Genomic DNA, 13,106 nt, shown 5'->3' on the forward strand with positions numbered 1-13,106 from the left:
ACTGGCATAACACAGCTTATAAAGAAAATGTTCTACATCCTACTTTGGTGAGTAGCATCTGGGGTCTTAAAATCGTGTGAGCTGCCATCTAAGATACTCCACTGGTCTCACTCTGTTTAGAGCATGGGAGAATGAAGAAAACCAAAGACACAAGGGAAAGATTAGTCCAAAGGACTAATGGACCACAACTACCACATCCTCCGCCAGACTGAGTCCAGCACATCTACTATCACTCATTGTTCTGATAGGGATTTCAACAAAGGTTCCCAGATAGAGCTGGAGAAAAACGTACAATAACATTCTAACCCACAAAAAAAGACCATACTTACTGATCTAACAGAGACTGGAGAAACCCCCCGAGTATGGCCCTTGGACACTGTTTTAGCTCAGTACTGAAGTTACTCCTTAGGTTTACCCTTCAGTCAAAGATCAGGCAGGCCCACAAAACAAAATGAGACTAAATGGGCGCAGCTGCCCAGGGGCAAGGACAAGGAGGCAGAAGGGGACAAGAAAGCTGGTATTGGGGAACCCAAGGTCAAGAAGCGGAGAGTGTTGACACATCATGGGGTTGGCAACTAATGTCACAAAATAATATGTGTATTAATTGTTTAATGAGAAGCTAATTTTCTCTGTAAACCTTCATCTAAAGCACAATAAAAATAAATAAATAAAAGTCGGCAGTTCAAACCCACCCTGCAGTACCAGGAAGAAAAGGCTTGGTGATCTGCTTCCATTACACTTTTAGCCATGAAAGCCTTACGGAGCAGTTCTACTTTGTAACATGTGGGATTGACAGTCGGAATCAGCTCAACAAAAACTAACAACAACAATCCTTCACCTTTCTAAAATGATTACTATGAAATATAAAAACAAAATGACAGAATGTTTGGGTTACTTGAATTACTTAAGTTTCTGTCGACTTTCTAATTTGCATATTTAGCTTAACCTACTTAGTAATTTCTCAAACCATTAGCAACACAAGACATAAATGTCTCCTATGCAATAGTTTCTGGACTAGTGTTCCACTTAAATAACTTTAGGAAATGCTGCTGACGTGTGTTTAACATGCAGTTCCAAGGCTTAATGTTTAAAACCTCATGTTTTAAATGTTAAAATGTCCCTTAAGCAAAAGATCAAATACCTCCCAAACATGTCGCCGTGCAAGGGGTAAACCCAGCGTACTCCCAGTCATAAGTCATCTCGTTGTCCTTCTCCTCCACAGAGGCACTCAGCTCAAGGGACACAGGGCTCTCCTCACAAGCTTCCAGGAGGCAAGGACGTTCAGTGGGCAGCTTGGGGCCCTCACACTCTTCCTCAGGCAGCTCGGTCTCTGTCTGTGTGAACGTGAGGAGGACGCGGCACTTTACCTCTCGGACCTGAACTCCTGGCCCACATGTGGTACTGCAGGCTGACCAGGGCTCTGGAATGAACCTACAGAAAACCAGAGAACCATAGGGGGACACCAGTGGTCATTAATATAGACCATACGAAGAGGAGTGACAATCGTTCTGTGAAGGAAAAATAACTAGCTTCATTCAGAGGAAAGTCAATATACTTGGAATGCTCTATTTCTGCTGACAACCAATCATGATTGTTAACTACAATCATGTAGTTAACAAAGCCTCAAATCTTATTAGAAACACAAAGAATTTTTCGCTAGGGTAGATTCATAACGACCTCACGTAGAACTTCCCCATTTCATTTCACTTTGTAAAATGGATCAATCTTTGCATCCATTTTATAACTCAAATTCTGTGCAATGACCTTTGCAAAACATCATTACAAAGGTTTTTCATATTATATACAGATAATTTCTAATCTAATTTCTTTTAGAATATGGAGATTTTCACCATGACTCATTCAACCAAACTGTATTGAGTTTATCCTTTGTAAAAAAAAAAAAAAAAAATCAAACACCATACCAGTTGCCGTCGAGTTGATTCAGACTCATGGCGACCCCACAGGACAGGGTAGAACTGCCCCATAGGGTTTCCAAGGAGGAGCTGGTAGATTCAAACTGCTAACCTTTTGGCTAGCAGCCGTAGCTCTTAACCACTACACCACCAGTGTTCCCTTTTTAACAGGCAGGGTTTTATTAAACTGTTTTAATATTTAGAAGCTAAATTATAGGATAACTTAAGTGCTTTCTGTTGAGTGGATAAGGCTTTAATATTCTTTATGTTTAATTTAGAAACACACTAGCTCCTGGCTTTTCTTGAAAATATAAAAGCTATTGCACAGTCTGGCTGAATAAAGTAGTTCTTTCTTACCCTGAATTACTATCCACTGAATCCGGGGTTGGCAAACTACAGCCTGCAGACCAAAGCCAGCCTGCCTGTTTTTGTATATCCCACCAGCTAAGAATGGATTTTACATATTTAAATAGATGGAAAAAAATCAAAATAAGAATGATATTTTGTGACATGTGAAAATTACATAAAATTTAAATTTCAGTGTCCATCAATAAAGTTTTATTGGAACACAGGCACACTCATTCATTTATGTACTGTCTAGGGCTGGTTTCACTCTACGATGGCAGAAGTGAGTATCTGCAACAGACTGTATGGCTTACAAAGCCTAAGATATTTACTGTCTTGCCCTTTGCTGAAATGTTTGTTGACCCGAGCACTAACTTAAAAAAATAGATGCATCAGGGACAAATATATTTCCGATGCTCTGACGCAACATTTTGCGTGATGAGATATTAACAAGATTTATAGGAGAGAGTCCAGCGATAAAGTTTGGGAAACACTGGGTTTAACAACATTCAACATGTTTATTTATTGCAAAAGTTTTCCAAAGACTATGACATGTGAACATATACTGTAAATATCTAAGAAGGGAACATGATGTACAACATTTCACAAATTTAAGTGAATACAGGCTCCCTGGTGGCTCAGTGATTAAGAGTTGGCTGCTAACCAAAAGGTTGGCCCATCAAATCCACCAGCAGCTCCTTGGAAGCTCTACGGGGTAGTTCTTCTCTGTCCTATGAGTCGCTATGAGTTGGAGTCAACTCCACGGCAATGGGTTTGGCTTTCTCTTTTAGCCAAGGGCTGGTATTCTACTTAAATAACTTTAGGAAATGCCGCTGAGATGTGTGCATAACAAGCAGTTCCAAGGCTTAATGTTTAAAATTTCAGAAAGTTTCGTTGTAAGGTTCTCCTGGAAGCTATCCAAACCAACCTCCTTCCTCCAGATAAAACTTAACTACCATTATCCACGATAGCACAACCCCAATCATCAGAACAAACCCCATTGCTATATGTGAGCCCAATATCCATTGTGCCAAGTCAATTCCAACTCACAGTGACGTTATATGTGAGCCCAATATCCATTGTGCCAAGTCAATTCCAACTCACAGTGACGTTATAGGACAGAGTAAAACTGCCCCAAAGGGTTTTCAAGGCTTTAATCTTTATAGAAGCAGGCTGCCACATCTTTCTCCCGTGGAACAGCTGGTGGGTTGGAACCACTGACCTTTCAGTTAGCAGCCAAGTGCTTAACTGCTGTGCCACCAGGGCTCCTTATGAGCCCAATGTTGCTGTTGTTGTTAGGTGCCATAGCAACCTTATATACAACAGTACGAAACACTGCCCAGTCCTGCACCATCCTCACAATTGTTGCTATACTTGAGCGCATTGTTGTAGCCACTGTGTCAATCCATCTTGTTGAGGGTCTCCCTCTTTTTCACTGACCCTCTACTTTACCAAGCATGATGTTCTTCTCCAGGGACTGGTTCCTCCTGATAACACGTCCAAAGCATGTGAGATGAAGTCTTGCCATTCTTGCTTCTAAGTAGCATTCGGGCTATACTTCTCCCAAGACAGATTTGTTCGTTCTTCTGGAAGTCCATAGTATGTATGTTCAATATTCTTTGCCAACACCACAATTCAAAGGTGTCAATTCTTCTTCTTCCTTATTAATTGTCCAGCTTTCACATACATATGAGGCGATTGAAACACCATGGTCTGGGTCAGGCACACCTTAGTCCTGAAAGTGACATTTTTTCTTTTTAACACTTTAAAAGAGGCCTTTTGCAGCAGATTTGCCCAATGTAATATGTCATTTGATTTCCTGACTGCTGCTCCCATGGGCACTGAGTGTGAATCCAAGTAAAATGAAATCCTTGACAACTTCAATCTTTTCTCTGTTCATCATGACGTTGCTTACTGGTTCAGTTGTGAGAATTTTTGTTTTCTCTATGTTGAGGTGCAAACCATACTAGAGGCTATCGTCTTTGATCTTCATCAGTAAGTGCTTCAAGTCCTCTTCACTTTCAGCAAGCAAGGTTGTGTCATCTGCATATCACAGGTTGTTATATATGTATATGTGTATATATATGTACACACACACATATGTATAGTTTACACAAAACATCATAGCATTCACAATGTTCTGCACTTTGTTTTTGTTTTACCCCCACAGTATTTCTTTTTTTTTAATTTAAGAAAGGCATGCAGCTGCATGAAGATATTTGAAGAGCCACATCTGGGTGAAACACAGCCAGAGAACAGAGGTTATGTTCCCTGCCTCTTTGTACAGTATTGTTGTTCTGTGCTATAAAGTTGGAAACCCTGGTGGAGTACTGGTTAAGGGCTACGACTGCTAATCAAAAGGTCGGCAGTTCGAATCCACCAGGTGCTCCTTGGAAACCCATGGGTCAGCTCTACTCTGTCCTTTAGGCCGTTATGACTCATAGTGACCCTAAGTGACAGAGTAGAACTGCCCCATAGGGTGTCCTAGGCTGTAGTCTTTACGGAAGCAGACTGCCAGGTCTTTTCTCCCACGGAGCTGCTAGGTGGGTTCAAACTGCCATCCTTTTGGTTTACAGCTGCATGCTTAAGATATGAAAAAAAATCAGGTGTTAAACATAAAGAGATTCAATACAGATAATTAGTGAAACTTTAGAGTAAATAAGAAAAAAGGAAAAAAAACCCAGAAAAGACATAAATGCAATAGAAGAAAACTTCCTTACACCCAAGAAAGATCTGCATCTATGCCCCGAAAAATTCCACTGTTTACCAAAATTATTGAAAAGAGAACACTACCTGGACTTATTCTTGGGAAATACTCAATACTCTACATTTCAAGGATATGGAATAAAGCCTTACAAGGTTTGGGTCTGGGTTATATCTAAGTGGAAAAAAAAAAATTGGTAACAAAAGGAGACAAGGCTGTTCAGGCTCAATGTTTTGTTTTATTTTGTATTCCTAGGCTTAAACCTTCCCACTTCAATAGTAAAAGACAGAGAAATCCAGAGTCATATGTTCACAGTTTTAGGGAAAAACAAAACAAAAACCTTTTAGAACAAGAATTCATGCTTCTGTTCATGTGAAATGGTACATGAAGAACACTGTTAAGTATATAGGGTTCTTAGAGATTATGCCATTTATATATCTCCCTGAAATAAAAACATATAAAAATCTATTCCAGTTTTTAAAAAAGCATTAAAAAAGTGTGTAATGTAAGCACTTTCAGTGTGAATTGAAATAATTTAAACATATAATTAATTTTAAAAGCTATAACAAATATTTTAGAACCAAATCAAACACCATAACCAGGTTTTTCAAGACCAAAATGCATACGGTAAGAATGATTTACTAACAATCATCTTGCTCCACACTCAGAGATTAATAACAAAAATCAGGAGGTTTGAGGAAACAGGCTGAGAATTTAAAAAAAAAAAAAAACTATGCTAATTTACTCATCTTAAATGTGGAGAAGTGAACAGAAAGAGAATCATTTGAGCTAGATGTTCCCTGAGACCATGGTCCCCACAGCCCTCAGCCCAGTAATTTGGTCCCTTAGGGAGTCTGGATGTGTCTATGGATCTCCCATGACCTTGTCTTGTACAAGTTGTGCTGGCTTCCCCAGTATTGTGTACTGTCTTACGTTTCACCAGTTACCATTTATCTATTGTCTATTGAGAGAAAGAATATCATTCTTGATACTTACAATAAGAAACACAGATTTGACCGTGTTTAAAAAGTAAAATTGCAAAAGATATGTCTCTTATTATTGGAGAAAACAAATCAAGAAAACATAGCTTGTACAGGAAAACGTCATAAACAAGGAAACACTTAAAAGGGAGGACTAAAAATATCAGTAATGATAATGAATTTAAATGAATTAAATTCTTATTAAAAGACAGAGATGCTAGTGCAATTTAAAAATGTATAAAGACACAAATAAAATTAAAAACCTCAGAAATATGAAAGTATAAGGACAAATAAGAAAAATACAAATGAAAATAAAGTGGAAGGGCAAAAGGACAGGTGTAAATTTTAGGGAAGAATAAACAAAATTATTATTTGAAGATGACATGATAATTATGAAAAACAATAAAATTAACTGAAAAGTTTTATTAAAAAAATGAGAGTTCTAAAAAGTAGCCCATATATATTACTTTAAATGTGTATTTATCATTTTATATATAATATACATAAAAACTATATATATATATATATAACTGTACACATACACACACACATATTCTAAAACTACCAGCTTTCTAGAATTCAGCTAAACTTACTGTTAGCATTAGCTTTCAGGCACTGTACTAAGCATATTAAATATATTAGTTAATATAATTCCTAAATAATTTTACAACAACCATATGAGTAAGTACCATTATTTTCCTGATAGTACAGATGAGGAAAGTAAGTCTTAAAAAGTGTAAGAAATCTGCCTAAGTTCTGTGAGCTTGTAAATAAAAATTTCAAAAGAAATGTGCAGGGTTGACATGACTAAAACTACAAAATATTGAGAGGATTTTACCCCTAAAAGTCTGAACAAATGGAGACACACAACATGCCCTGGAACAGGAAGAATCAAAATAATAAACATGTTCATTATCCCTTAATTAACTTATAAATAAATGCAGTTCCAATCAAAAGCTCTTAGACAATTTTTTAGGGGAGGGGTTGGAAACAAACAATACAACTCTAAAGTGTATAGATTAGGTGAGAACAGTCAAGAACATTTTGTACAGGAACAACAAATATAGAAAAAAAACCTAAAATGCTACAGTAATACAAATAGTATGGTACTGAAGCCCTGGTGGTGCAGTGGTTAAAGTGCTTGGCTGCTAACTGAAAGGTCAGTGGTTTGAACCCACCAGCAGCTCCATGGGAGAAAGATATGGCAGTCAGCTTCTGTCAAGATTTACAGTCTTGGAAACCCTATGGGGCAGTTCTACTCTGTCCTATAGGGTCGCTATGAGCTGGAATTGACTCAATGGCAGCGGGCTAGTTTTTGGTTTGGTGCTAGGGTACACAGTTTACACAGTATGGAATTTTAAATCAATGCACGTGGTTTAGATTATTCAATAGATCGTGCTAACAACTTGATAACTAGAAAAACAATACGTTAGATTTACATTACATATCATATGTCAAAGTAAATTTCCATAGATCAAAGTTAAACGTAAAAAGTGAAACTATAAAAAGTATTAGAAATGGCCTCAAAAAAAGATAATTTCCCCATATTGATGAAGGTGTGGAAGGAGGGTGAGCTCATATACTGCTGGTGGCAACATAAATCAGTACTGACTTTCTGAAAGAAATTTTTTCAGTAGATGTTAAATGCCTTCAATGTGCCAATCTTCTGGTCCAGAAATTCTATTACAGCAAATTTGCCTCAAGACAATTCGAAATCTGCAATTTGAGATTTGCTGCAGTTTTATTTATTATAGTGAAAATCAGAAAGAAGCTGCAGATGACCAGAGAGACCTTCCTAAAATGTAAGAGTGATTCCGTCACTTCTCTGGTTAAAATCTTTAAATGGCTCCCTCTCTCTCCAGATGAAGTCCAAGCTCCTAAGGCACCATGGGGGACTACCAGGATTTGCTGAGTTCTCCAGCCATATCCTTGTTGCAATTACCACCCCACTGTCCCCGAGGTCTCTCCATACTCAGATGACTCTCAATAGCCCACATGAACTGTCCAGTCTTCATGAAATCCTCTATCCCAAATACCTGACATGCTGTTCTTTTGACACCTATACGCATCTCAAGACCTCAATTCATGTGCTACCTCCTCCAGGAAGCCTTCCCTGGCCCTTAAACCTTACAGTACCATAATGTAGCCACTCATCTCTCTGTCTACTCCATTAGACCAACCTGGTAGCACAATGGTTAAGAGCTTGGCTGATACCCAAAAGGTCAGCAGTTCAAATCCACCAGCCGCTCCTTGGAAACCCTATGTGGCAGTTCTGCTCTGTCCTACAGGGTTGCTGTCAGAATTGACTTGATGGCAACGGGTTTGGGTTTTTTTTTTTTTTTTTAAGGGTCATATGACATAATGCTGGAGCTTTTCTAGTGTCACACACTGGGGAATCACCCCACCACCACTTACTCGCTTTGAAATTGAGGATAATTCCTTGATCTTTCTGTGCCTTGGTTTCCTCATCCTTAAAATGAGGATAATATTGCCTCCTCATAGGGTTGTTACAGTAATTAAATGAGTTAGTCCATGAAGAGCACTTACAACAGGGTCTGGCACATAGGAAGTCCTCAATAGTAATTGTTATAATTATTGTCATTGCTAGAAAAACAGATTCTTAAAATATGACCTTACTTGATGTTAACAAACAGGATTCCCACAAAAGAAGAAGCTAAAATGGCAATGAAGAAAACATATAAAGTGTTCTAAATCTGTCTTATTTCCTTGGTTTTCATATATGAAGAATGAGGGAGAAGGCAAGGAGACTCCTGAAGCATAGAGAACCCTACAGAAACTAAGAAGGCTCTGGGCAGGAACCTGTAAAACAATGATGAATCATATCGACTCAACACATTCCACAGCTGAAAGCTAAGAAGGTCAAAAAACTGCAGTTTCCTTGGCTTAGCTTTATAAGCTGTAATTTTTATTTTCCCAATTAAAAAAAAAAAAAGCCTTTGAACATCCTCTTCCTATGTAAATTCAGAGCCCAGGCCATGGTAAACCACAGAGGCAGAAATATTTATCTTCTCCAAGTGGGTTTGGCAGGCTTTCCTCAAGGGATTTAAAATACAGCTGCATTCATTCTCTCTTTCATTGTCAATAAGCAAGCGTCCCCAAACCACAAAAGACAGTGGTAATAAAAGGATGAACTGGAAGCTGAGATATGTTGCGGTTTTGTTTGAAAATCTAGGGAATGAATGGAGTCAGAAGCGATGGCAGGAAACTATAAACTTCACACTAGACAGCCAGGAACAGGCCAGAAACTGCCAGGCACTCACTGTGAATTATAAAGGAACATTGCACAGGGACCACAGAGGGAGAGACTGTGGGAGGCAGGGGATGGCTGCTCAAGCCAGGAACAGGTACTCTCAGCTGAGCCTGCCACACTGGGTAGAAAGGAGTGGTATCCTTCAGGAGTAGAGGCCATATTAGTTTTGCTCTGTGAAGAAAACCACCAGCCAAGTCTAATGTCATATGTCATATGTCAAGTCAAATGTCTCCATACTCAGATGTCTCTCAATAGCCAGCCATGGCCCATATGGACTGTCCAGTCTTCATGAAATCCTCTATCCCAAATACCTGACATGCTGTTCTTTTGACACCTATACACATCTCAAGACCTCAATTCATGTGCTACCTCCTCCAGGAAGCCTTCCCTGGCCCTTAAACCTTACAATACCATAATGTAGCCACTCAGGCTTAGAATGAATATGGGGCCTAAACCCACCGTGGTGGTGTTGTTGCTAGATGCTGTTGAGTTGTCACCCAACTCATGGTGACCCCATGTACAATGGAAAGAGATACTGCCTAGTCCTGCGCCATGCCCAAGATTGGTTGTGGATCAGACCGTTGTGATCCACAGGGTTGTAATTGGCTGATTCTTTAAGTAGATGGCTAGGCCTTTCTTCCTAGTTGATATTAGACTGGAAGCTCCACTAAAACCTGTTTAGCATCATAGCAACATGCAAGCCTCCACTGACAGATGGGTGGTGGCTGTGCTTGAGGTGCATTGGCCGGGAATCAAACTTGGGTCACCCACATGGAAGGCAATAATTTTATCACTGAACCACCACTGTCCTCACACTCCACTGTAGTGCACATGATATCACCCTTTTCCAATTCAATAAAATGGTAATATTTTCAGAATTTGCAAAGGACCTTAGGGATTATCTGATCCAGTGGTTCCCAAACTTGGATACATGCCCCTGTCCAACATTATCTGATATACCTCCTACAAATGCTGGTGACTGGGTTCCACCCCCAGAGTGGCTGACTTAGTGGGGTCCAAAAATCTGCATTTTAAAAAGAACTGCAGATGATTTTGGTAGAAATGATCTGAAAAGCATATTTTAAAAAATGGTACTGTGATTATTAAAAAAAAAAAAGAGTCCTTATCTTTTAAAGAAATATACTGAAACATTGGTATGAATGCAATGATATGCTGTCTGGGTTTGCTTCAAAAATAATCCAGTGGGGTGGAAAGATTGTTGGTGGTATAAATGAAACAAGACTAGCCCTGAGATGATAACTGTTGAGGTTGGGTCATAGGTATACAAGAGTTCATTATGCTGTTTTCTCTTGTATATAGAGTTGATATTTTCTGTAACAAAAAGTTTTTTTTAAAAAAAGAGTCAGCCAGGTGGAGGCCATTCCCAACAGAGAAGAAAGGATGTTCAAGGGGATGGAAGCAAGTGACAGATTATTTAGACAAGGAAAAAGCATAAGTTGAGTGTGACTGAAGCATCCCATTCAAAGCAAAGCAATGAAGTGGTCACAGGTGAGGCTGGACGCCAGGAAAGGTGATGCCCTGCAAGGTCTTGTTGGTCTTGGGAACAACTGCAAATCTGTGGGTGATGGTAACATTTGGATATTCTAAACAGTGGAAATAGAGAATCAGATTTATGCCTTAGCTAGACCACTCTGGTGGTCGTGTAGAAAGATGATTTGAAGGCATCGAGGGAGAACAAATTAGAAAGCTGTTGTAGGCATCCTGGTAAGTGATTACAGGATCTGGACAAGGATGGCAGTAGGGATGGAGAAAAGGAGCTGGAACTGAGAAATATTTTATTAGATATAATTGGCACGACTCAGTGGTTAGTTACACATGAGAGAAGAGGAAAGAGAAAAGAATGATTCCAGGGGAAAAGATTGAAAAGTTGTCAAGGATTTTGTTTTACTTGGATCCACAATCAACACCCACGGAAGCATCAGTCAAGAAATTATATCTGCTGCAAAAGACCTCTTTAAAGTGTTAAAAAGAAAAGATGTCACTTAAAGGACTATGGTGTGCCTCACCCAAGACAGGGTGTTTTCAATCCTCATATACATGCAAAAGCTGGGCAATGAATGAAGAAGATTGAAGAAGAATTGACACCTTTGAATTACGGTGCTGGCAAAGAATATTGAATATACCACGGACTGCCAAAAGAATGAACAAATCCATCTTGGGAAAAGTACAAACAGAATGCTCCTTAGAAGCAGGGCTGGTGAGAAGTCGTCTCACGTACTTTGGACATGTTATGAGGAGGGATCAGTTCTTGGAGAAGGACATCATGATTGGTAAAGTAGACAGTGAAAAAGAGGAAGACCCTCAACGACACGGACTGACACAGTGGCTACAACAATGGGCTCAAGCATAACAGCGATCATGAGGATGGTGCAGGACCAGGCAGTGTTCAGAACTGACTCAACAGCAGTTAGCAAAAACAACCTATACAAGAGGTAGCAATCACTGTTTAATTGTGTTTTGGGAACAAAAGGTTCTTGTAGCAGGCTTTATTCCAGGTTGTTAACTCTATGACCCTCCTGTGTGACAATTATATCCTACCATTCAGGCATCTCAAATCCTTTTCTTTCCACAGGTTCTTCCCTTGCATGCTTTACAGAAACACAGGAGATCAAAGCTGGGAGAAGGTTTCAATAGCATTTAGCCTACCACTTCCTTTGAACAGCTGAGAGATTGAGAAATGTAAACGAGCTTCTCTAAAATCCTCATTGCCTTTTTAATATGTTCAAGACTGTCCTAACTTCAAATGAAAAACTACAAACACATACATACACACAAATTTCTATTAGTTTGATTACCAGTATTTCTCCTTCCTTTAGTGGTCAAATACCCATTGTCCCATTTTTTTTCTTTTTGCAAATTTACTTCTTAAATCTCTGTAATGTTTCCTTCTCCACCTTCTGGATGATACTACTCTAAAGTTAACTGAAAAAGATTTTCTTGTTCAATGGAACAGCCTTTTCTTACTCCTTATATTTTTTTCCTTGCCTTTCTGTGAGATGTGAATCCTATTTGTTGCACCCTTCTCTTATGGACTGAATTGTGTCCCCCCCAAAATACCTGTTAGAATCCTAACCCCTATACCTGCAGATGTAATCCTGTCTGGGAAGAGGGTTTTCTTTGTTAAGTTAATGAGGTTCTATCAATATAGGGTGTGCCCTAAACCTAATCATAGCTGAGTTATAAGTAGCACCATAAGCACAGAGACAGAGAAAAGCAAGCACCAAAAAAAAAAAAAAAAAAATGCCATCGAGTCGATTCTGACTCATAGTGACCCTAGAGGATAGGGTAGAACTGCCCCATTGGGTTTCCAAGGAGCACTGGGTGGATTCAAACTGCCAACCTTTTTTTTTTAGCAGTCATAGCTCTTAACCACTACACCACCAGGGTTTCCAAAGCAAGCACAAACGGAGAAAAAAATGCCACAGGATGATCGCCAAAGAATGGAGCAATGCTGTGAGAGACATGGGTCTTCCCCCAGAGCTGACAGAGACAGCCTTCCTCTAGAACTGGTACACTGACCTCAGATTTTTAAGCTTCTGAAACTGTGAGAAAATATATGTATTTTTAAAGCCACCCACTTGTGGTATTTCTGTTAAAGCCACACTAAATAACTAAGACACCTTCTTTAAACTCTAACCACTTTGATCTCTGTAACAATGAGCCCTCCTGGTTCTACTCCTTCCACTCTTCACTACTTTCACCCCTTCACCATCCACCTCTTCTGAGTTCCCTTTTTCCTCTAGAACTCCAAGCTTCTGTCATAAGCCCAATCCTCTTCTCTCTTCACTCAGCTGCTCTGGGGTCAGTCACTCTCACAGTATCCACAAGTTCTGTGTTCACATCCAGGCTTGACAGCAGTCCATGTAGAAAAG

At 39.3% G+C, this 13,106-nt stretch overlaps 1 protein-coding gene across 2 annotated transcripts in view; it reads right to left on the reverse strand.

Annotated features, from left to right (window-relative positions):
* ADAMTSL3 (ADAMTS like 3) overlaps positions 1 to 13,106 on the reverse strand; it is a 419,630-nt gene that overhangs the window by 141,293 nt on the left and 265,231 nt on the right. For both annotated transcript variants that reach the window (XM_049906188.1, XM_049852500.1), the window contains exon 16: positions 1,142 to 1,431. In XM_049906188.1, coding sequence (XP_049762145.1) covers positions 1,142 to 1,431 — 290 coding nt within the window. The remainder of the gene's footprint in view (positions 1 to 1,141; positions 1,432 to 13,106) is intronic.

This window comes from Elephas maximus, chromosome 13 (genome assembly GCF_024166365.1).
Source record: "Elephas maximus indicus isolate mEleMax1 chromosome 13, mEleMax1 primary haplotype, whole genome shotgun sequence".
In the NCBI taxonomy this organism is placed as follows: Eukaryota; Metazoa; Chordata; class Mammalia; order Proboscidea; family Elephantidae; genus Elephas; species Elephas maximus.